The sequence below is a fragment of the Canis aureus genome, chromosome 7 (genome assembly GCF_053574225.1).
Source record: "Canis aureus isolate CA01 chromosome 7, VMU_Caureus_v.1.0, whole genome shotgun sequence".
Taxonomy (NCBI): Eukaryota; Metazoa; Chordata; class Mammalia; order Carnivora; family Canidae; genus Canis; species Canis aureus.
The window spans coordinates 71,299,446-71,318,806 of record NC_135617.1 but is presented as its reverse complement, the minus strand read 5'-3'; the positions used below and the strand labels follow the sequence as shown (position 1 = coordinate 71,318,806).

Below are 19,361 nucleotides of genomic sequence, written 5' to 3'. Positions count from 1 at the left end.
CGCAGAGCCTGGGCAGTGCCCTGGAGAGGACTGGAAGGCCAAGCCCGTGACCGGCTCAGGGCTGCTTGCAGCGGGGTTCCATGGGCCACAACACACTCTAAGGAAATCCTTCAGGTTTTTGCAAATTACTCTAGCTGTGGTACACTCACACCTATGCTCTCCTCCCAAAGATCCAGTGTTGATTGAGGTTGGCCTTTTAGCCATCAACTGGACCCTGACCACCCTGGTCTCCCCACCTTCTCCCTCAGGTGGCTGTCCACACCAGCCACACCTGCCCAGCATGCTTCCTGTCCTGTTTGCTGCTGTGGACCCACATTCCCTCTAGCTGTGGGCCTCCTTTCTGCCCAGCCCCTATTGCCCTCCCAACAATCATCAAGACAGTTTATTACCAAACCCAGTATTTATTGAGAATAAAGGAAACCAGCTGGCATAGAGGCCCAATTTCAATTCATCAAACGTCAGCTGAGGAGGGGGAACAGGGAGTGGCCAGCCCTGAAGTCACCCTACCAGGGAGGAGCCAGCTCTGGGAGAGAGGGGCTGTCAGACCTCCAGGGCCTGGCTGGGTCTTGGCAGAGGAATGTGTGAAGGGGGAGGGGTGAGCTGATGGCAGCACCCTGCAATGTGGGCTCTGGAGCAGCATGTGGCAGGAGAGCTGCTGTGCAGGTGGTCGTCTAGGGCTGGGGCGTGTGTGTGTGTGTGTGTGTGTGTGTGTGTGTGGTCCATTGTCAGGGGTTGACGGGGGGCAGCGCACTGAGCTCTGGCAGCAGGTCGGGGTGGGGATCCAGGCGGGCCAGGCGGCTCTGTTCCAGGGCGATGGCCTCGGCCGAGTGCTTGCACTTCTCTGAGCCGCACTGACATGTGAAATACTTGCTCTTGATGTCCCAGAAGCGGTCACCGTAGTCGAAGCTGTTGGAGGGGCATGGGACGCTGTGGGGTGCAGGGCCGGCAGCACAGGCCCGTCCAGAGCACCCACCCCATCTCCTCCCGACAGGCTCTAGGACCTGCAGTACTGGCCCTGCCGGTGGCCTTGTTACACGTGCAGGAGCTTAGCTCTGGCTCAGGATTCCGTTTGCACTGTCTGGGAGGCTCTGCCCTTATCCACGCCTAGAAGCCAGACCCTCTCCAGCCTTGGGCTTCGGGCCCCAAGTGGCCTGCCTCTCTCACCACACCCCCACACACAGCATGGACACCTCACCCCAGCTCCTCCCCAGTCCGGATGTCTCGGGAGCTGAAGAAGGCAATGCGTGGAAAGCGCAAGTCTTGGTGAAGCATGAAGACCCGGACGGGGATGATGTTGGGGTCACACAGGTGGTTGATGAAGCGGCTGATGTTGCCATAGTAACGGGCATCGATGCAGTACACCTCTCCATCCTGAGGGGAGGGCGGCACTCTTCATACTCGCCACTGCCCTGCCTGCCTGGCCAGCTGCCCCACCCACGGACCACCCAGGCCCTCCTCCCCAGGCTTCTGTCTGCCCACTGGGTGTGAAGGACAGAGGAATTTCTTGCCCACCTTGTTGTCTAAGTCGAAGAGGTAAGAATCATCCTCTCTCACATCAGCCTCAGCATCAGAGATTAGCTCCCCGACATACCTATTGGGCAGGAAGTGGCGGTTCCGAAGGTGAGCAGGGATTATCCAGAGCTGGCTCCAGGCCCTGTCTCTCCTCATGACCCCATGGGACCCTCTTCCACCACATGTCAGCTGCCCTGGTCTGTGCCCATGAACCCCACAGATCTGTATGGGCGGGTGTTGGTGGGCATGGAGGACAGCCGACTCCAGATGTCATGGGATGGGGGAGGAGGACGCCCCCCCCCCCCCCCGCCCCGAGAGTGAGAAGCAGGAGGAACAGGGACACAGCACGGGAGGGGACAACGCAGAGTGTACTCCTGTCAGCTATGGTCTCCACGGACAGCTGCACCAACAGGCAGGACCAGCGAATGTGGGGGAAGCTGGGGGCCAGTAGGCCAGGGATGAGCTGGAGAAGCAGCCAGGGAAAGGTAAAGGGAAGGGCCAGAGCTGCGCCAGAGGAAGATCAGTGAGCCCCTGTGGCTCAGTATCTGTGGGCATGTGGTGTGGGTGGGGAAATCCATGTGAGTTTAATCCCTGGCAGGTCTGTGGACTAGGAACCACCCAGCAGGTGGTAGCGATGCCAGGCGACAGGACAGGAGAGGTGTCAGGGCTGCGGGAAGGGATGGAGCCATGGGGGCCATGAGAAATGCCAGGAAGGAGCTGGGGACAGGGACACCCACACTTAGAAAGCAGAGGAAAAGAAGCCGGTGAAGAAGAGGGATGCATGGGACTGACGTGAGGACAGCGTCGTGGGAGCCAAAGCGAGGACCAAGATGCAGGGCAAGGCACGGGTAGTTGGGAGGCAGCACTGGCAGGAGGGTGAGGGCAGAGGCAGATTCTGGCAAGGATGAGCAGTGAGTGGGTGGTGGGGAGCCTGAGGCCCAGGAGGAAGGGGCCATTTGAACAAAGTTGAGAGATGGTCCAATAAAGAGATGGAGGCCCCTTAAATAGGCAAATGGGGCTGAAGGGGGGCCTAGATGAAGACTGAGCCGTGGAGGAGGAGCCAGGTGACGGACGGGGTGACAGATGCTGGGAAAAGAAAGAATTGCTGGACAGAAGCAAGGCCCGTACAGAGGTGGACAGAAAGGCCGCATCATTACCTCCATTTTGGAGACAAAAAAAAAAAAAAAAAAAAAATGAAGCTCAAGCAGGCTAAGAACTTGGCCAAGGATTCCCAGTGGCAGAGCATAGCTCAAACCTGGGTCTGTAGGTCTCCAGGCTTGGAAAGGCAGGGCAGGGGAGGGGAGATGTTGCAGTGGTGGCAGGAGGCTATCAGGCTCTGCGGTCTGTGTGGGCTGGGGGCAGGTGCAGTGAAGGGGCAGGCCCACCAGGGAGGAGAGCCAAGGGAGACCTGGGAGTCAGCTGTGGCTAGGCACCGACCCCCTGACCCCTACTCACTCGCAGATGAAGGTCCCCTGGGGGATGGTCTGCAGGGCGCGGACCCCCCAGCCCATCTTGGCTGTTCGGTAGAGCTGCAGTCGCACTCTGGGGGTGGGGAGGGAGGGTGGTGTTAGGTGGAGGGACCTGGAAAGCCCCCATTTGAGGGGCACAGGGGTGGGGGGGTGAGGGCAGGCTGCAGGAGGGGTCCTCACTTGATGCCGCTCTGCACCACCCGGTTCTTGCAGTTTCTCCAGCAGGAGCAAGCCTGATTACACTCGAAAATCAGTGGGGGCTCAATCTTGTTAAATTCCTGGAGCAGCCGCCCGTCCTGGGGTTGAGGGTGGGGAGAGTAAGTGGTTTCTATCTGGTGCCCACCTCGACTGCCAAGGAACCCCCAGAAAAATCCACCACGGATCCCAACCCACCAGAGAGGGAGGACAGGCTGGGGAGGCCACACATGTGGAGCTCAGACAACAGGAACCCCATCAAGCCCTTAATTTGCATGCAGCTGGCACAGGCCCATCTCCCCCTAGCACCCTCCCCCCAACCCCTGCTTTGCCCTGCCCTCTTTTCATGAGGGAGGAAGAGAGGGACAGGCGGCTTGGATGGGGCAAGCACACGCACCTTGTCATACCAGCAGCGGATGCTCAGCTGGCCACAGAGGCAGTTGGAGCTGGAGCAGTCGTCCACACAGGTGCAGTGCTGGCGCAGGAGGCAGGGGGTTAGCCCGATCCTCAGAAGCAGCCCTATCCCCACAGTGCTCCCTGACCCCTAACCACTGTCCTTTCTCTAAGATCACTGCTTTAGAACAGTGGGGGCTGATGGTCCCAGGATGAGGGGGATTCAAAATGCTAATTACAGGGGTACCCAGGGCCAACATGAGCCCGTAGACCTTCATGTGTCCTAAAGAAAGGACCCCTCTCCCAAGTGGATGCAGGCCCACCCCCAAGGTCCCTTCCAGCCCCACTCCCCTGGCCAGGTGGCTCGTTGGCCCACAACTTGCCCAGCTGTGCTTGGCAGCTCACTTGCAAGTGGGTGATGTTACGGTCGATGTTCATGGTGGATGTCTCGCAGTTCTCTGAGATGTACTTGTAGTCCTCAGGGCAGGGTTCCCCGTCCACACCGTTGACACAGGGGATGGGCACGTTCTCATAGCCCCGAGCCACATCCCTGACACAAGGGGAATGGGGGCTGGGGTGAGGGGGTCCACAAGGTGCAAGGAGAGGCCTGAGAGGTCCCTGGGGCCGTGGGAGGAAGGGGGTGGTTCTGGGGGCTCACCGGGGTGGGGGGAGTTAGGTGGTCAAATAAACTAGAGGACAGCCCACGAAAACTGGATTTCAGATAAATAGTTTTTTTTTTTTTTTTTTTTTTACCATAGATAAGTCCCCAGTGCCATGTGGGATGCTCTTAACACTAAAAAAACATGCACTGGTCATCTGAAATCCTCCTTTAACGCTCTTTTAATTTACTGTATCTGACATCCTAGTTAGGGGTTGGCTCTGGGGATTCAGGGGAGCCTGGGGAGGGGGCAGAGGGCTCACCGACAGATAATCTTCTCAGTGCGGATGGCCCGGTTCCCCACTCCAAGCCGAAGCTTGCGATTGAGCTGCAGCGCAAACCACACATCGGAGCGCTCGGGGGTCAGGTCCCACGCTGTGTCCCCCTCCTTGTTCCGCAGCTCCGGGTTCGCCCCACGTGACAGGAACAACCTGGGAGGGGACGGGAAGCCCGTGGGGCCTGGGGCCACCAGCCGAGCCGGCGGCAGGGTGTCAGGGTGCGGGGCAGGCAGGGGCTCACAGCACACAGTCGTGGTAGCTCTCCCGTGCTGCGATGTGCAGGGGCGTGTCCCCATGGTAGTTGACGGCGTGGAGGTCGCAGCGGGCGTTGAGGAGGACCTCAGCGATGGCCGCGCTCCCAGTGAAGGAAGCCCAGTGCAGGCAGATGTTTTCCTCCTGTGTGGGTAGGAGGGGTGAGGGTGGGTCTAAGCCGTGGGCGCCTGAACCCAGTCTCCTCTCTGCTCAGACCCCATCTCCCCTACCCCCACCAGACTCTCACATTGTCCGTGAGCGTGACGTCAGCACCCCGTGTCAGCAGCATGCGGATCACTTCGATGTGCTTGTGCTCTGCGGCCCAGATAATGGGCGTCCAGCCCCCACTGTCCTGTGGGTCGGGAGAGAGGGAGGAGGGTGAGGGGCTGCCGTCCCCTGCCCGGGGCCACCCAGCAGCTGGCCTAGCTTACCCAAGCAGTGCGTGGTCTAGAGCACAGGCCCTAGAGCTGGACTCGGAACAGGGGTCTCTGCTCCACCCCTCATGTGTTACAGGACCCTGGCTAAGTCTCTGAACGTCTCTAGGTCTCAGCTTCTTGATCTACCCCATGTGACTAATAGCGTCTACTGCTCAAAGTTGTGGAGTAATTTTTCTCTTTCCAAAAAGCACATATTTTTTAGGTCTTTCCACTCGAAAGTCCTAGGATATGGTAACCCAATAGCAATAACCACTGCTGAGGACACAGACCACGTCTCTAAAAAACATTTCCTGTTTAAAGGAACCAGAGTCCCTTAGAGAAATGGTAGATCAAGTCTGGGGCAGGAAATGTACTAAGAGGTAAGGATGCTCTTAGAAGTTGCTGGGTGGGACCAAAAGCCACAGGAGCCAGGCTCATGGGGTTCCTCCTGGACAAACCACAGGACAGTTCAAAGACTGAAAAATGACAGTAATGGGCTAAAACAGACCCAACATATGACACACTAAGAGGTAATAAGAAGCATCGCCACACATTCCTAGAGATTAAGGCAGCAACTGATCATTCCAAAAACATAGAAAGAAGCAAACAAGAAAAAAGTGGAAAAAAAAATACAAATGAAGAAAAGGCAAGAAATAGGGACAGACTGGAACAGAGTGATGGAAGTGTTGGAGATCAGCGGGGGCTGACAGGAGGCACAAAGGCCAGGGCTGAGCCAGGGGCCCGGAGGAAATTGGCTGGGCAGCCAGCCAGGCCACTCACCTGGGCGTTGACGTCCACCTGTCCTGTGCTGAGCAGCAGGCTGACCATCTCCAAGTTCCCGATTTTGGCTGCATGGTGGAGGCAGGTGGAGCCATCTTCCTCCTGAGGGAGATGTGGGCAGATGAGTCCCTTGCTGGCACCTCAAACCCTGTTTCTGACCCGAGGTCCCAGCTGGCCCGGTCACCACACCTTGCTGTAGACACAGCCGCCACGCTGCACCATGTAGCGAGCTACCTCCAAGTGGTTGTTCACTACAGCCTCCATTAGCGGGGTCCGCTGCTGCTTGTCTACTGCATTGATGTTGGCTCCAGCCTGTAAGGAGGGGGCATGTGGGCTGGCATCACAGAAGGGCTGGGCAAGAGAGGGGGCGCAAGGGCCTGGTCCACGAGACAGAGGGCCTGGTCCGAGCTGACCTGCAGTAGCACGTGACAGATCTCAACAGAGCCCTTCTGGGCGGCCGCGTGCAGGGGCGTGCGCTTGCTCTGCTGATCGCTCTGGAAGTTGGGGTCCAGGTTGTCCACTGTGGGGAGAGCCCGCCATACCGGAAGAAGGAGGGACAAGTGGTAAGTGACTAAGGGGCAGGTAGGACCTCCTCTAGGAAGGCTATGTGGGGTGGGGGGCCCTCTGGGCAACGCAGTTAACCTCTCTGGGCTTCCACTGGCAGGGCTGGTGTGAGTGGATGTGTATAAACACAGCACCTACGTGTTTGTCGTCACCACTGTCCCCATCATCCTGGGTTATCTGTGAGTATGTCTCCCCCTCCACGCTCCGTGTTTCGGGGCAAGGATGATGACCTTCACTGTTGTACCCCCAGCCCTGGGCCCGGGGTCTGGCATGTATGGTCTGGTGTTCCATCAAGGTCTGCAGAATGAATGAATGAATGAGTGGAATACTCACACAGCATCAGGATCACCTTCTGTAGCTCCCCCTGTTTCACTGACAGGTACAGCTGTCGGGGGTGGAAACGGAGTTTCTTCCGCCTGCCATGGTGAGGGAGAGGGGTAGGTGTCTCAGAAAGGGAACCCACCTTTCAGCCCCAGCCCTCATCGCCATGCCTGAGAGCCACCCCTCATTCACCTCTCTGACTCCTGGATGACCAGGGCCTTCTCCAGGGCCTCGCGGCCTGGACCCGGTGGCAGCCCCACGGCTGAGAGGCAGCCCCCATTGGGAAGGGTCAGGGAGGGCCCTGAGCTGTCGATGGTGTCGGCCAGAGGGTCGCAGGGTGGGCGCCGGGGCTCCCCATGCCCTCGCATCCGGGCACTGTGGGAGAAGGTGCTGATGTGTACCAGCAGTGGTGTTGGGCAGGGAACAGATAGTTGGGAATGGGAAGGCCAGTACCTGGGCTGGGAAGTGTCTGCTCTCCCAGGGGCATCCTGAGCCAGGGGTGGGGGGGCAGGGGCTGCAGTGCCAGCTGGTGGGGTCACCCCATCCCCCCGGGGGATGGTCACCTCCTGGGCCTCAGATGCATCCTCCCCACAGTGGGGACAGAAGACCATGCCATTCAGCTGGGACACACAGGCCTTGTGGAAGCGGTGGGCCACACGGAAGTCAGGGTGGCACTCCAGGAACGTGCCCTGGAAGACAAGGCATTCAGGCTCCGGGAGACCCCTCCCCCACGGGGCACGCAGCCTGTCCGCCCCACTGGTTACTCACCGCTGTACAGAAGTAGCCACAGCCGGGGCAGCAGTGGTGTTTGACCATGCGGGCACGGTGGGTCTCACAGAGCACCATCAGTGCCACGCGGCTTGATGGCCTCATCGTCTCCCGTTTGAGGATGGCAGCATTGCAGCCCGACAGCTGTGGCAGTGTGAACGGGCAGGAAGAGGGTGAGGCTGGGGCCTGGGGCTGGGTCCCCCCCACTGCCGGCACCTCTCCTATCAGCTCACAGGCCCACCTCTCCATCCACACTCTCTGTGGCCATGCACTTGTGCCCAGCTCTCTCGCTGATGCGGTCAATCTTGGGAGCCTCCATGCGGCAGCTGCAGAGGGGCAACTCCTCAAACCCCCGTTCCGTCTCTAGTGAAGACGTGTCATTGGATATCCCTTGGACGGAGGGAAAAGGGCGCTGAGCGAGGCCATCCCCATCACCCATGGGGACCCCTGGTGGGGCCTCTCACCCCCGCCCTGCTTTTCCCTCATGCTCTAGAACCCCTAAAGCCTGGCCATGGAAGGACAGACACCTGGGCTCCAGTGGGATCCTCCTCCTCCTCCCGGTACCCCCCAGCCCAGAGGCTGCCCCCTAGTGGCTCGCCATCCCAGCAATTGGCAATTACCAGCGTGGTTGGGGGAGAGGGTCCCCTCGCTGGGCAGCTCCAGGGACCCCAGAGGGACCTCCATGTACTCACTAGGGCCTGAGGAGCCCACACCATTCACTCCTGACATAGAGACAGAGAGAGTGAGAGCACGAGCTCATAGGTGCCTGGACACGTGGGTACATGCGTGAGTACATGCGTGAGCGTGTGTTTGTGCACGCTCTCTGGGGGCTGGGAGAGGGGCTGGAGGAGCAGACCCAGAAGCTGAGGAGCCTCCTCACCTCGTGGCTCCTTGGCCCGGGGAGGCTCGCGCTTCCGCCGTTTCCTAGACGGCTTTACCCATGGGCTGTCCTTCCGCCACTTCTTCTTGGCTTTGCGCCGGCCACTGGAGCCACTCTGGGATGGAGGAAGAGTTAGAGAGCCTGGGCCCCAGCCCACGACCTCTCCTCCCCTCTGAGGACTCAGACCTCTGGCCCCAATCCCAGCGTCCCCCCTGCTCCACAGGATGCCCGCTGCGAGCCCTTACCCGGTCAGACTGATTGCCTGATTCCTCATCATCTTCTTCTTCTTCTTCCTCTTCCTCTTCCTCCTCCTCTTCTTCTTCCTCCTCCTCCTCTTCCTCTTCTTCCTCACTCAGTTGTTCAGCCAAAGCTTCAACCTCAGACTGGGAGAGAGGCAAGGCAGGGCTGGGGAGACAGCAACCTCCAGCCCATAGCCCTCTCTTGCAGGTAACTTGAGAAAGAGACAGGGAGGGACTTATCCAACCCCAAAGACTAAGGCAGTGAAGCTGGAGAAAGAGCTACTACTACTGTCCCAGGATGGCTCCCTGGAGGTGAGCATGGATGGGAAAAGGAAGTGAGCTGAATGTTAGACAGCTGTGAAGAACTCACAACAATGTGTGTGAATCTTGGGAACATATTAAGCAAAAAAAAAAAAAAAAGTTCAGAAAACAAGCACATAGTTTAAGTCTTGAAGTTCACATGTAAGCAAAACTACCCATGGCCACTCCAAACACTAGATGGAAACCTAATGATAAACTTTATAACGAGGATGAGGTTGACATCCCATAAATTCTTTTTTAATATTTTATTTATTTATTCATGAGAGACACAGAGAGAGAGGCAGAGACATAGGCAGAAAGAGAAGCAGGCTCCATGCAGGGAGCCCGATGTGGGACTCGATCCCGGGACTCCAGGATCACACCCTGAGCCAAAGGCAGACGCTCAACCGCTGAGCCACCCAGGCGTCCCGACATCCCATAAATTCACTGACCAATCTCAAACATGACTAATAAAAAGACAAGATGTCCTGTGCCTCCCGATATGACACAACAGGAAGTATGCACACCAGCTATCAAATCCTCTCACCATTAAAAAAAATAAAAACCCCAAATCACCCGAAGCCGATCATGCTTCTAGATCTAGTTTACATGAAATATCGGGCAGAGAGGACATTTAGTCCTCACCCAATCAGTGAATTCCTAAACATGAGGAATTCTGTATCACAAGTGACCTGGTTTCTTCAACAGATAAATGGCAAAAAAAACTTTTTCAAAACCAAGGGCATCCATATCGAGAGAGACCTAAGGCAAATGTCAATCAAACGAATATATGGAGCCCATCTGACAAACAGTGGCACCTGGGTGGTTTAGCGGTTGAGCGGCTGCCTTCGGCTCAGGGCATGATCCTGGATCTGGGGATGGAGTCCCGCATGGGGCTCCCTGCATGGAGCCTGCTTCTCCCTCCGCCTGTGTCTCTGCCTCTCTCTCTGTGTCTCTCATGAATATATAAATAAAATCTTAGAAAAGAAAATCTGACAAACAAAAACCTGTTTACGAAACCACCAAGGCATATTATGAACCCTAGTAGCAAGGTGATGGTGTTAGGGAGTCACTGGTAGTCACCGGGAGTCACATTTTTCAGATTGCGAACAGTGAAGCAGTGATATCAAAGCATAGGAAGAGGTCTCACATTTAAAGATACAAATGGAAACATCTCCAGATAAAATGATGTGATGGCTACTTTAAAACAGTCAGGGAGGTGGGCCGGTTGGTGGAGGAAGAGCTGAATCAAGAGCCACTGTGTCCTGAAAATTGTGGGAGCAGGGTGAGGCTCCATGAGGGCTCACCATTTACTCTTTTGTGCATATCTGAAATTTTCCCTGACACGTTAAACAAAGTGCACGTCAGGAAGACCGCATTATGTCACATAGGTAAATACAAACATATGAGATAAAATCAAACTAAGAACAAAAGAATAAACAGACAAACCACAGATAAACAACAAAATGGGGGCAGCCGGGGTAGCTCAGCGATTTAGCGCCGCCTTTGGCCCAGGGCATGATCCTGGAGATCTGGGATCGAGTCCACATTGGGCTCCTGCGTGGAGCCTGCTTCTCCCTCTACCTGTGTCTCTGCCTCTCTGTGTGTCTCTCTCACGAATAAATAAATTAAATCTTAAAAACAAAAAAAAAACCCAAAACCAAAATGGGATGCTAAACCCAAAGTCCAGGATGGTGGTTACCACAATGGAGAGGGGCGAGGGGCCGGGCTGGGGTGGAACACACAAAGGGAGGAAGTTACAGAGAGGATGGGAAGGTGAATTAGGGGGTGTCACAAGGTAAAAAGGAAAGAGAGACAAAGGGGGTGGGTGGGTGGGAAAGACTGGAGAGTGAGCCTTGGCAGAGAGGTAGGCTGGCTCCTTCTCACCTTGCTGTCAGAGTCCACACGCTCATCCACAGAGTAGGAGTCGTAGTAGAGGCTGAAGTCATCCCCCACCACTGTCTCCCACTCCTCCAGGGACCCTGGGTCCCCTTTCTCCATGGTCACTTCTCCTGAACCCCGTGCAGAACCCAACTCCTCCGACTAGGAAAAGATCAGAAAAATGGAAGCTGCTGGTACTTCCCTTCCCAACCATTTCCCTTGAGGGCAGGATGCAGCCCCCCCCCAGGTGGAGAGGCCTTGTCTTCAGCCTCTCTAGGCTCACCAGGCCACCTCCAGAGTTCAGCTTCCTCCTTTTGGCCACATCTGGAAGGAGAGAGAGAAAGGAATAAGGCTGGTTCTTCGACCCTCCGGACAAGATTTATCAGGTGGCAGGTGGGTGGGGTGTGGGGGTGGCGCTGACCTGAGGTCATCTTCCCCAGCGAGTGCAAGTCATCACTCATGCGGAAATGCTGCACTTCAGGGGGCCGCTTCTCTGGGACAGGAGGCTAGTGGCAGAGAGGGAACACACTTTAGGGTCAGGGAGCATTTGCATTCAGTCAAGGGTGAGCCACACCCTCAAAAATGTCACCTGAAGCTCCAGTAAGCCAGAATGTGGCAATCACAAGAAGTGCTGTCTCTCGAGAAGAAGGGTATGAGGCACATTCCACACCTAACACTCACCTTTTCACTCACCCGAAGGAGCGGGCCCTCTTTACCCATTTTACAGATGAGAAAATAGGTTTGTGCCTTGCCCAAAGCTACCTAAACCATACCCAAACCCCCAAAAACACTGTCACAAAGCTTCTGAAATTCTGGGGCTTTTTGTCCTTTCCCTCACCCTCCTTCCCTGTAGGGAGTCACAGTAAAATCCTTAGAAGCCCTTTGAAAAAGGAAGCAGGGGGAGTTTCAAAGGGAGGGAAAAAGCTCCCTTGGGGCTTGCTTTGAGGTAGAAAGCAAGTTAGAAGTTCCTTAGTCATTATCATAAGAATAATTGGGACAATTAACTACAACAGTAATCCTCTAACCTTTTTTTATTTTTAAAGATTTTACTTATTTATTCCTGAGAGACAAAAAGAGGCAGCAACAGAGGCAGAGAAGCAGGCTCCCTGATGTGGGACTAGATCCAGGATCATGACCCGAGCCAGATGCTTAAACCACTGAACCACCCAAGTGCCCCTCTAACCTTTTTTACAACTCCCCTCTCCCCAAGAATATAAACTTGTCTGTCTGTTCAGATCAAGCCCAGCCCAGAATCTGACACACAGTAGCCCCTAGGTAAGTATGGCGAGCCCTGAAGGGATGAGAAAAAGTCTGAAGCTAAACTGTAAAAAAAAAAGTCCACAAGGGGTACACAGTGGGTTACCTGGGTCTCCCCACCTCCACCCCTCCCCCTCATTCTCACCTGCCCATTTCCTGGTTTGGACATGGTTTTTCTGGCTCGGTGGACCTTGGGCTGCCCCTCTGGGCTGGGTGTGGCTGCAGGGGGTTCAGGCCCCGCTGCTGCCCCCTGGGCTCCCGGCATACTCAGCAGCCGCATAGCCAAACTCTGGACTGAGGGGGGTGATTTTGCTGCGCCTGTCATTGACATCTTGGCGCGGCTGGGACAGGCACCCCCCTTGCTGGGGGAAGAGGGGAATGACTTTGTGGCATGGCCTGGAAGACAAATAGGCAGACAGAAACAAGGTAAGACGAGAGGTAATCAGAGGATACCCCCCGTCTGCCCCCCAGGCCCCTGACTCCCCAGCCTCTCACCCAGCAGGATTCGGCTCCCATGGAGGTCCCCATCTCCCTCCAGATTCTCAGGTTCATCCCCAATGAGCGGTGTGGCTCCTAGGGGGGTGTCAGCCCCCTCATCACCCACGGTGACTGTGACAGAGGCTGGGGATGAGGGGCCAGCAGGCTCCAGGGAGTCAGGGCTGGACTTGGGCAGGGTCTCCTCACCACGAGGGGTGTCCCCCAAAGAGCCGTGAACTGTAAGGGGAAAGAAAAAGTTCAGGGCTAAGGTCTCGGGGAATCCTGTGTTGGGGGAGGTGAAGGTCCAGCTGGGCCTGTTCAGCCGCACTCACCTCTCTCAGAGGCTCCTCTGGGCTCCTTCTCCAGCACCAGCGCCCCCATCTCAGCAGGGGCCTCCCCCTGGCAGGGGACACAAGGTATAGGAGGGCTGGTCAGCCCGCTAGGAAGTTGGGGAGCCCAGGACGCCTGGGCTCTGGGAAGAGAGAGTAGGCTCCGGGGCCTACCTCTTCCTCGATGGGGGCCCCCCCGTCCGCGGCCTCGGCTGCCCTGGGGGGCCGCACGACCCCTCCCCCGGGCCCGCATCAGCCCCCTCCCTCTCGGCAGACCCCGCATCTCTGGGGCCTGGAAAAGAGGAGGGGGAGGGGGCGGGGCCTCTGCGCCCCGGCCCCGCCCCCTCCTCCCGGCTGCACGCGCCGCTCCCCCTTTGTCCCCCAGGCCGCGGGGACCCCGGGCACCAACCCCTCCAGCGCCCGCCGCTCCCCAGCCCGGCGGACGGCCCCTCGTGCCCCTCGCGCGCGCTCCTGGGGCCCCGGCTCCCGCTGCCCACTCGGGGGCAGCCGGCGGCTGCACGCGCGCCTCCGTGCCCACTCCCCCCACCTCCCACCCCCTGGTCCCCTCATCCGCCCCCGGTGCTGGCCCTCCGGATTGCTGTAGGTCTCGTCCGGGCCCCCCGGCCCCGTTGCACCCCCGGAGCATTGCACGGGCGCGCGCTTCCCCCGGGCGCGCGCGCGGGCATGCACCCGCCTCTCCCCCTCCCCTTCCGCACCTCGGCGGCCGCCGCCGCTGCAGCTCCCGCCGCCGCCGCCATCGCCGCTTGCGCGGGGGGCCGAGCCGGCGCGCGGCCGCCCCGGGTCACGTGGGCGGGGAGGGGGGGCGAGGAGGGGCCTTAAAGGAGCCACGGCGCGCTTTCTGGCCATCTCCCCCCACGCCGGGAGCGGCCTCGGCGGTGGCAGCGGCTGCCCTAAGCTGGGGGCTTCGGGGGCGCGTTCCCGCCGCTGCGGGCGTCGGCTGCGCGGGGAGCCGAAGGCGAGGCACGCCTGGCCGGGGGTGGCCCCTCCGTGCCCCGCCTGTCCGTAGGTAACGAGAGCGGCGTCTGAGCGTCCCGGCTCGCGGCGGCTATCTTCCCGAGGAGGCCCGCGTCTGCTTCTCCCGCCTCGGTGCGCTCTAGTTTCTGGGTCTCCGGGTAGCAAGTGTCGGCCTCGCTTCTCCCCCGAGCAGGAAGGGGGCAGCGGGAACGCATGGAGGACACCGGTGCTCTCGACTGCTTCGTACCGGCAGGAGCAGCGTCCTCTCCTGAACCCGGGGCTCAGGGTCCCTTCTGTTTGAGCCGGGTATGCTAAGGCACCAAGTGCACCGGGGACCTGAGTAACCCCCAGAGGCTCCACAGTCATCACCGCCTGCTGAGTACACTATACTAAGGAGCCTTTTTTTGGTCGCAAGCCTAGGCATTCCGTGGGTCATAAGCCCAGTTGACAGAGGAAGTATGAATGATATTACACCGAGATAAAAACCTTGATAGCATTATTTAGGGTACCATCCCTTTGGGTATTATATTCTGGTCAAAGTTTGGAAAAAACCCTGTAAGATCTCACGCGCAGTATTTGGTAGAGGTCCGTGGTTTGGCTCCAGGGCACCTGAGGCCAATTCAAGGCCTTCTGGGAACTGTAGTTCTCTTTGGTTAAGAACTATTCAGAGCTTTGTGGGACTTGTAGTCTTCCCCATGCCCTAATCCAAACTTTTTTTTTTTTTTTTCTGGCTTTCCCAGGACATGAACCCTTTTCTCAGAACATAAATGCCCAAACATAGGCTCCTGCTTAAAATTTTGGTGGGTATAATGATCACCTTTATAGTTCATCCCTAGCACTGATACCAAACTCTCGTGATAGATGGGGAAGTCGTGAGTTATCACCACTACCAATCGTGGAACAGAAGTGTGAGATATCTGCCAGGTGCTGAGGTTGCCGAACTGGGAGGGTCCCCAGCCAGAGAAGCACACTTGTCACAGTCCCTTGGTCTTGTCAAGTCTCCTCCAGGCATAGGACCTCTGCATGAGCTGCGCTGAGTAGTGAGCAAACAGCATAAAAGGGAGAGGCTGTCCAGGGTGGGACGGTCATACACACGCAGTTGCCAAACAGAGTATAAAGAAAAAAAAAGTTTGATTTTTTTTAAAATTTATTTTGTGGAAAACAAAAGCAGAAAAACTAAAACCCCAAACTCCAGAAAAAATCCTAAAAAATACGTTTTGTTTTCTTAAAAAATACTGTATAAGTCTCTACTCCTCTCCCTCCCCCCAACAGCCCTCCTTGTATCCTTTCATCTAAGTGCCCTACCCCCCACCCTGCCACTATTCATCCTTCTCATTATTGTCCCCACTCTTCCATATCTACCCAGGATGCTCACCCCCAAGTTCTCTTACCTGGCACCTGACATGGTCCTTCCTATTGCTTTGGTGAGCCTTTACCCACAGTCCCATTCCCCCAGCATGCAAGAACTGTCTCCCACTTCTTTTCTGGGATTCAATAATCCTTTCCCCCTACCACTCCCTCTCCCAAGGATCTATTCTATGCAGGAGCAAGTAAGCTGCCTCCTGCCAAATTCCCTCCCAATTCCCACCCCCACCCCCCATCTCAAGAAATATCAGACCCTCTCCCTGGGCAGCTTTAACCAGGAATAAATCATCTTCCTCTTTTTTCCCCCCTTCTCATTCTATAAGACCCTTTCCCTCCCTCCACATATCCATGCACCTCTAAGAGAAGAAAATTTTTCTCTGGGAGCCCATATTGCCTTGGCCTTCTCAAAGAACCCTCTCTCATTCGTTTTTTTTTTTTTTTTTTTCTGAAAAGGCAGGGTCTTCTGTCCAAGGAATCTTCGGCCCCTCTCTCAGGATATGTCTGCTAGGGTTCCCCAGCGTACCTGCCTGTTCCCAACCCTCCCATCCCCTATTCTATTCTCCTGGGCCAGGGAGCTCCCTTCACACTCAGCCCAGGGACCCCCCCACCCCACGCCGCTGGGCCTTGGAGCCTGCTCTGCTAGCTCTAGCGGATGAGGACATTGATCTCCGCCACGCTGGCCTCCAGCACGTTCTCCGCTGTGGTCTTGCCATGCTGCTCCTTGAGGTGCCGCCTAATGGCAGGCTTGTGAGCGAAGCGCACGTCGCAGTAGGAGCAGCGGTAGGGCCTGGCTCCGGAGTGCAGGTTGAGGTGGTCGTGCAGTGTGGACTTCTGCGTGAAGCACTTGCCGCAGATGCCACACGAGTGCGACTTGACGCCGCGGTGCACGTTCATGTGGCGGTTGAGGTTGCTGCTGTGGTTGAACTGCTTGCCGCAGCGCGGGCACATGAAGATGAAGTGCTGCGCCCGCATGTGGAAGACCAGCTTTTCCACACCCTGGAATACTTCCGGGCACTTGGTGCACTTTATGTTTTTTAGGGGGTTTCCACTGGAAAAGCCCCCAGGCAGGGGTCCCCGGCTGCCCCCTGCCCCCAGGCTGCCCCCCGCCCCCCGGGCAGCCATGGCCACCGCTGCTGCCTCCACCAGGCCTGAGGTGGCTCCCACGCTGGCCCGGCCTCCAGGGATCAACAGCAAACCCTCCCCCTCTGCGTCCTCTGAGAGGCTGTAGCAGGCTTTCACTACACCCTGCTGTGGGGCCACAGTGCTGGGGGGCACGCTGCTCTGGGTCAGCTCTCCCAGGTGGCCGCCCACGGAGCCTCCGATGCTCAGGCCTCCCCCCAGACCTCCAGGAGGTTTGAGCCGGTGGGCCACCTCCAGGGCCGACTCCACCTTGACGATGCAGATGTCAGACACGTCCTCGTCCTCATCCTCATCTTCTTCCTCGGCCTTCAGCTCCAGGTCCTCATCCAGAGGGAACTCCAGTTTCACAGGCCTCAGGAGTGGAGGGGGCAGAGGGGGTGGGGGTGGAGGCTTGGGGGCTGGCTTTGGGGTCCTGGCAGGAGGGAGGAGGGATTTGGTGGCACTGACGCTGCTCACAAGGCTGGCATCACTGATCCCGTCCTCTTTGAGGCCTATTTTGGGCTCAATGAACTGGCTGAGGGCGTTCCTGCATTTCTCCACCACGTGCTCCATCTGCAGGTAGGAGGCAGCCGTCAGGTAGTTGACGATGTCCCTGACAGCGAATTCCAGCGCACCGGTGTAGCAGGAGAGGAGCAGGTCCGCCACGATGCGCGCACTGTGCATCAGTGAGACCTGCAGCTCGGAACTGGGGTTCAGCAGGAACTGGTCCCTCAGGAAAGGCGAACACGCGGCCAGGATGACCTTGTGGCCACGGAACTTGAGGCTGTCGGCCACAATGGTCACGTCGCAAAACCGCTCCTCTGCGCGGAGCTGGTTCATGTTCCGCAGGGTAGCGGCCTCGTGGCCGGGCAGCTGGAAGCGCAGGACTTCCACCCCAGAGGCCATTGTGGCAGGGGTGGGCAACCCTGGTTGGGAAGGAAACCGGTCAGAGACAAAGGTCTCTGGCTCTCCTAGGCCAGGGCTCCGGGCCCCTCGCCCCCATTCTTGCCCAGCCTCCCAGCTTCAGATCTCCCAGTCTTCAGGCCTCTTCCTCAGTTTCCCCAGTCCCTGGGGAAGCGCTCGGGCCTCCGAGGACGAGGACGGAGGCGTGGTTCCCGGGGGCGGGGCAGCGGCGTCCACACCGCCCCCCCCCCCCCACCCCCCGGCCCGCCCGCCCGGACCGGGCTAGCCCGCGCACCCTCGGGGAAGGTAGGAGAAACCGGGGGCAGAGGCCTGGGGCTCGGGGGCTCCGGGGTGGCCCGGGTGCAGCCTCTTCTCACCCCGCCCCCTTTCCCCGCTGCTTCATTCCTCCGCCCCCCCTTTGCACGTTTGCACGCGCCTTTCACGTCCTCCCCCAGCCGCCTGCACGCTCCGTGCACGCCCCCCCCCACGTTCAGAGCTCCGTGGCACGCCCCCCCCAGCCCACGACCCTGAGTGCACGCGCCTCTCACCTGGCCCGGTTCCGCGCGCTGTTTTCCCCCCCTATCTCCCCCACCCCCCCCGGGGTTGGCGGCGCCCCCGAACACGGGCAGGGCCCGGGCAGCGCGCAGGCGCGGGGGTGCACGAGGCGCGCGCGCGGGGCCAACTCCGCGTGGGCGCAGGGAGGGAGGGGCGGGGGCGGCTCGCGCGGTGTGTTCCAGGCCCCGCGCGCCTCGGCGTCGGCGAGAACTCGGGGAGGAGGAAGAGGGGAGGGAATTAAAGGAGCAGGATTCCCCCCTTCCCGACCCCCCTTTCTTCCCCGGCCCCCCCCCACGGTTAAAGGGCCGGACGGCCTGGCCTCCCCTTTGGCCGATATTATTTGTCCGCCAGAGCGGAAATACGTTCCACACCCCCTTTCCCGCTCCCCCTCCTCTGTGCCTCCGGGCCTCGCGGCCCATCTGCGCGTGCGTGCCAAGTGCCGCGCGGAGCCCGCTGGCTCGGCCCGCCCCCCGTTCCCGGCGGCCCGCGGCGCGCGCCCCCGCCCGCGCCCCCGCCCGCGCTCCCCTGCCGCCACCTGCCCGCGCCGCGGGTGCCCTGGGCCCGCCGGGCCGGCGGGAGAGGCTGCGCCGCCCCTCCCGGGGACCCAGGCCGCCCCGCGGTGGCCGCTGCTGGCCACGGGCGCATCCTCGGCGGAGGACGCTCACAGCCCTTCCAGCCACACTTGAAGACTTTTTCAACTCCTAGGAAGCTAGTGACCGCCCAGCCTTCCTGGCCTAAAAGAAGTTTTAACTTGCTGCAGAAACACTACGGTGCCTTCCACTTACCTCTTTCTCAAAGTTGTGTAACATCACCCCTCTCCGACCTTCCCCTCCATTCTCAGGATTGATCCCACTTCTTGCCAAATCAGACGTCCTCCAGTTGTACGCACCGTCGATAACCTTGCCCATTTCCTCCCTACTGTACAATTAGCCCTGGTATTAATTCTTCTGATTATGCGATTATTTATATCAGGACGATTTTACCGTCTTTAATCTTCCTGACTGCAGCTGTTCCTCCCATTCCTGCTCCTCCATGGGCCTGGCAAGGTCAGAGCTGCACCGCCCTAAACAAAACGTCCCTTTCTGTCACTCCCAAAGTAACCTGCAGTCTCCACAGCTTCCTCCTGAAGATTGCCCTCCCCCCCATCCTAGTACACTCACTTCCAATCCATCCAAATCCAGGTGAAAAAGCCCCTGCTTCCCTTTGATTGGATTGGTTGGTTATATACCCCAGGAGACCAGCTCATTTTTCTTACACATGGGTTTTGAGGAAACTGCTTGTTATATAATGGGTTCAATATTTGGTTCCCCCTAGATTGTAAACTTCTTGATTGAGGGAATTATGTCATGGGTTGTATTTTGCAAATAAAAGGCATGCAATAAATGATTTACTGCTGAAGTCATTCCCTTTCAGTGCAGCCAGCATCCACCCAGAAAAAGTTTGTTCCTGGCTGAAACTGAATTCCTGAACTCAAA

At 58.1% G+C, this 19,361-nt stretch overlaps 3 protein-coding genes across 8 annotated transcripts in view; 1 reads left to right on the top strand and 2 right to left on the bottom strand.

The window, feature by feature from the left end:
* Positions 1-381: 381 nt before the first annotated feature.
* On the bottom strand, positions 382-13,773 carry EHMT2 (euchromatic histone lysine methyltransferase 2). 4 transcript variants are annotated; one of them, XM_077904601.1, is made up of 28 exons: positions 13,686-13,773; positions 12,973-13,039; positions 12,659-12,877; positions 12,309-12,559; positions 11,328-11,412; positions 11,190-11,230; positions 10,913-11,068; positions 8,732-8,869; positions 8,487-8,601; positions 8,227-8,328; positions 7,848-7,996; positions 7,607-7,750; positions 7,292-7,527; positions 7,031-7,213; positions 6,851-6,933; positions 6,367-6,473; positions 6,143-6,265; positions 5,954-6,055; positions 5,005-5,109; positions 4,747-4,901; positions 4,491-4,658; positions 3,975-4,119; positions 3,574-3,651; positions 3,162-3,277; positions 2,968-3,054; positions 1,513-1,591; positions 1,196-1,371; positions 382-906 (listed from the first exon to the last, which is right to left on the bottom strand). In XM_077904601.1, exons 1-28 carry the CDS (start codon positions 13,725-13,727, stop codon positions 726-728), a joined length of 3,633 nt encoding a protein of 1,210 aa, XP_077760727.1. In that variant the 5' UTR covers positions 13,728-13,773; the 3' UTR covers positions 382-725. The 4 variants fall into 4 exon arrangements, with proteins under 4 accessions (XP_077760727.1, XP_077760728.1, XP_077760725.1 ...); XM_077904602.1 differs by lacking the exon at positions 8,227-8,328; XM_077904599.1 differs by lacking the exon at positions 13,686-13,773 and having other exon boundaries at positions 12,973-13,272.
* A 1,906-nt stretch (positions 13,774-15,679) lies between these two features.
* ZBTB12 (zinc finger and BTB domain containing 12) lies at positions 15,680-19,077 on the bottom strand. Of its 2 annotated transcripts, none has more exons than XM_077904616.1 (2): positions 18,672-19,077; positions 15,680-17,354 (listed from the first exon to the last, which is right to left on the bottom strand). In XM_077904616.1, exon 2 carries the CDS (start codon positions 17,332-17,334, stop codon positions 15,955-15,957), a length of 1,380 nt encoding a protein of 459 aa, XP_077760742.1. In that variant the 5' UTR covers positions 17,335-17,354; positions 18,672-19,077; the 3' UTR covers positions 15,680-15,954. The 2 variants fall into 2 exon arrangements, with proteins under 2 accessions (XP_077760742.1, XP_077760741.1); XM_077904615.1 differs by lacking the exon at positions 18,672-19,077 and adding an exon at positions 17,880-18,032.
* Positions 17,591-19,361, top strand: part of C2 (complement C2) — a 41,497-nt gene continuing 39,726 nt past the window's right edge. For both annotated transcript variants that reach the window (XM_077904605.1, XM_077904606.1), the window contains exon 1: positions 17,591-17,637. The gene's annotated coding sequence lies outside the window, so the exon portion shown is untranslated. The remainder of the gene's footprint in view (positions 17,638-19,361) is intronic.

Coding starts and splice junctions, on each gene's coding strand:
- EHMT2 (XM_077904599.1), bottom strand. CDS start 13,252: ATGCGGGGTCTGCCGAGAGGGAGGGGGCTGATGCGGGCCCGGGGGAGG. Junction 7,751..7,847: donor CAGAGAGTGTGGATGGAGAG/GTGGGCCTGTGA, acceptor ACACTGCCACAG/CTGTCGGGCTGCAATGCTGC. Junction 6,056..6,142: donor GCGGCTGTGTCTACAGCAAG/GTGTGGTGACCG, acceptor CATCTCCCTCAG/GAGGAAGATGGCTCCACCTG.
- ZBTB12 (XM_077904616.1), bottom strand. CDS start 17,334: ATGGCCTCTGGGGTGGAAGTCCTGCGCTTCCAGCTGCCCGGCCACGAG.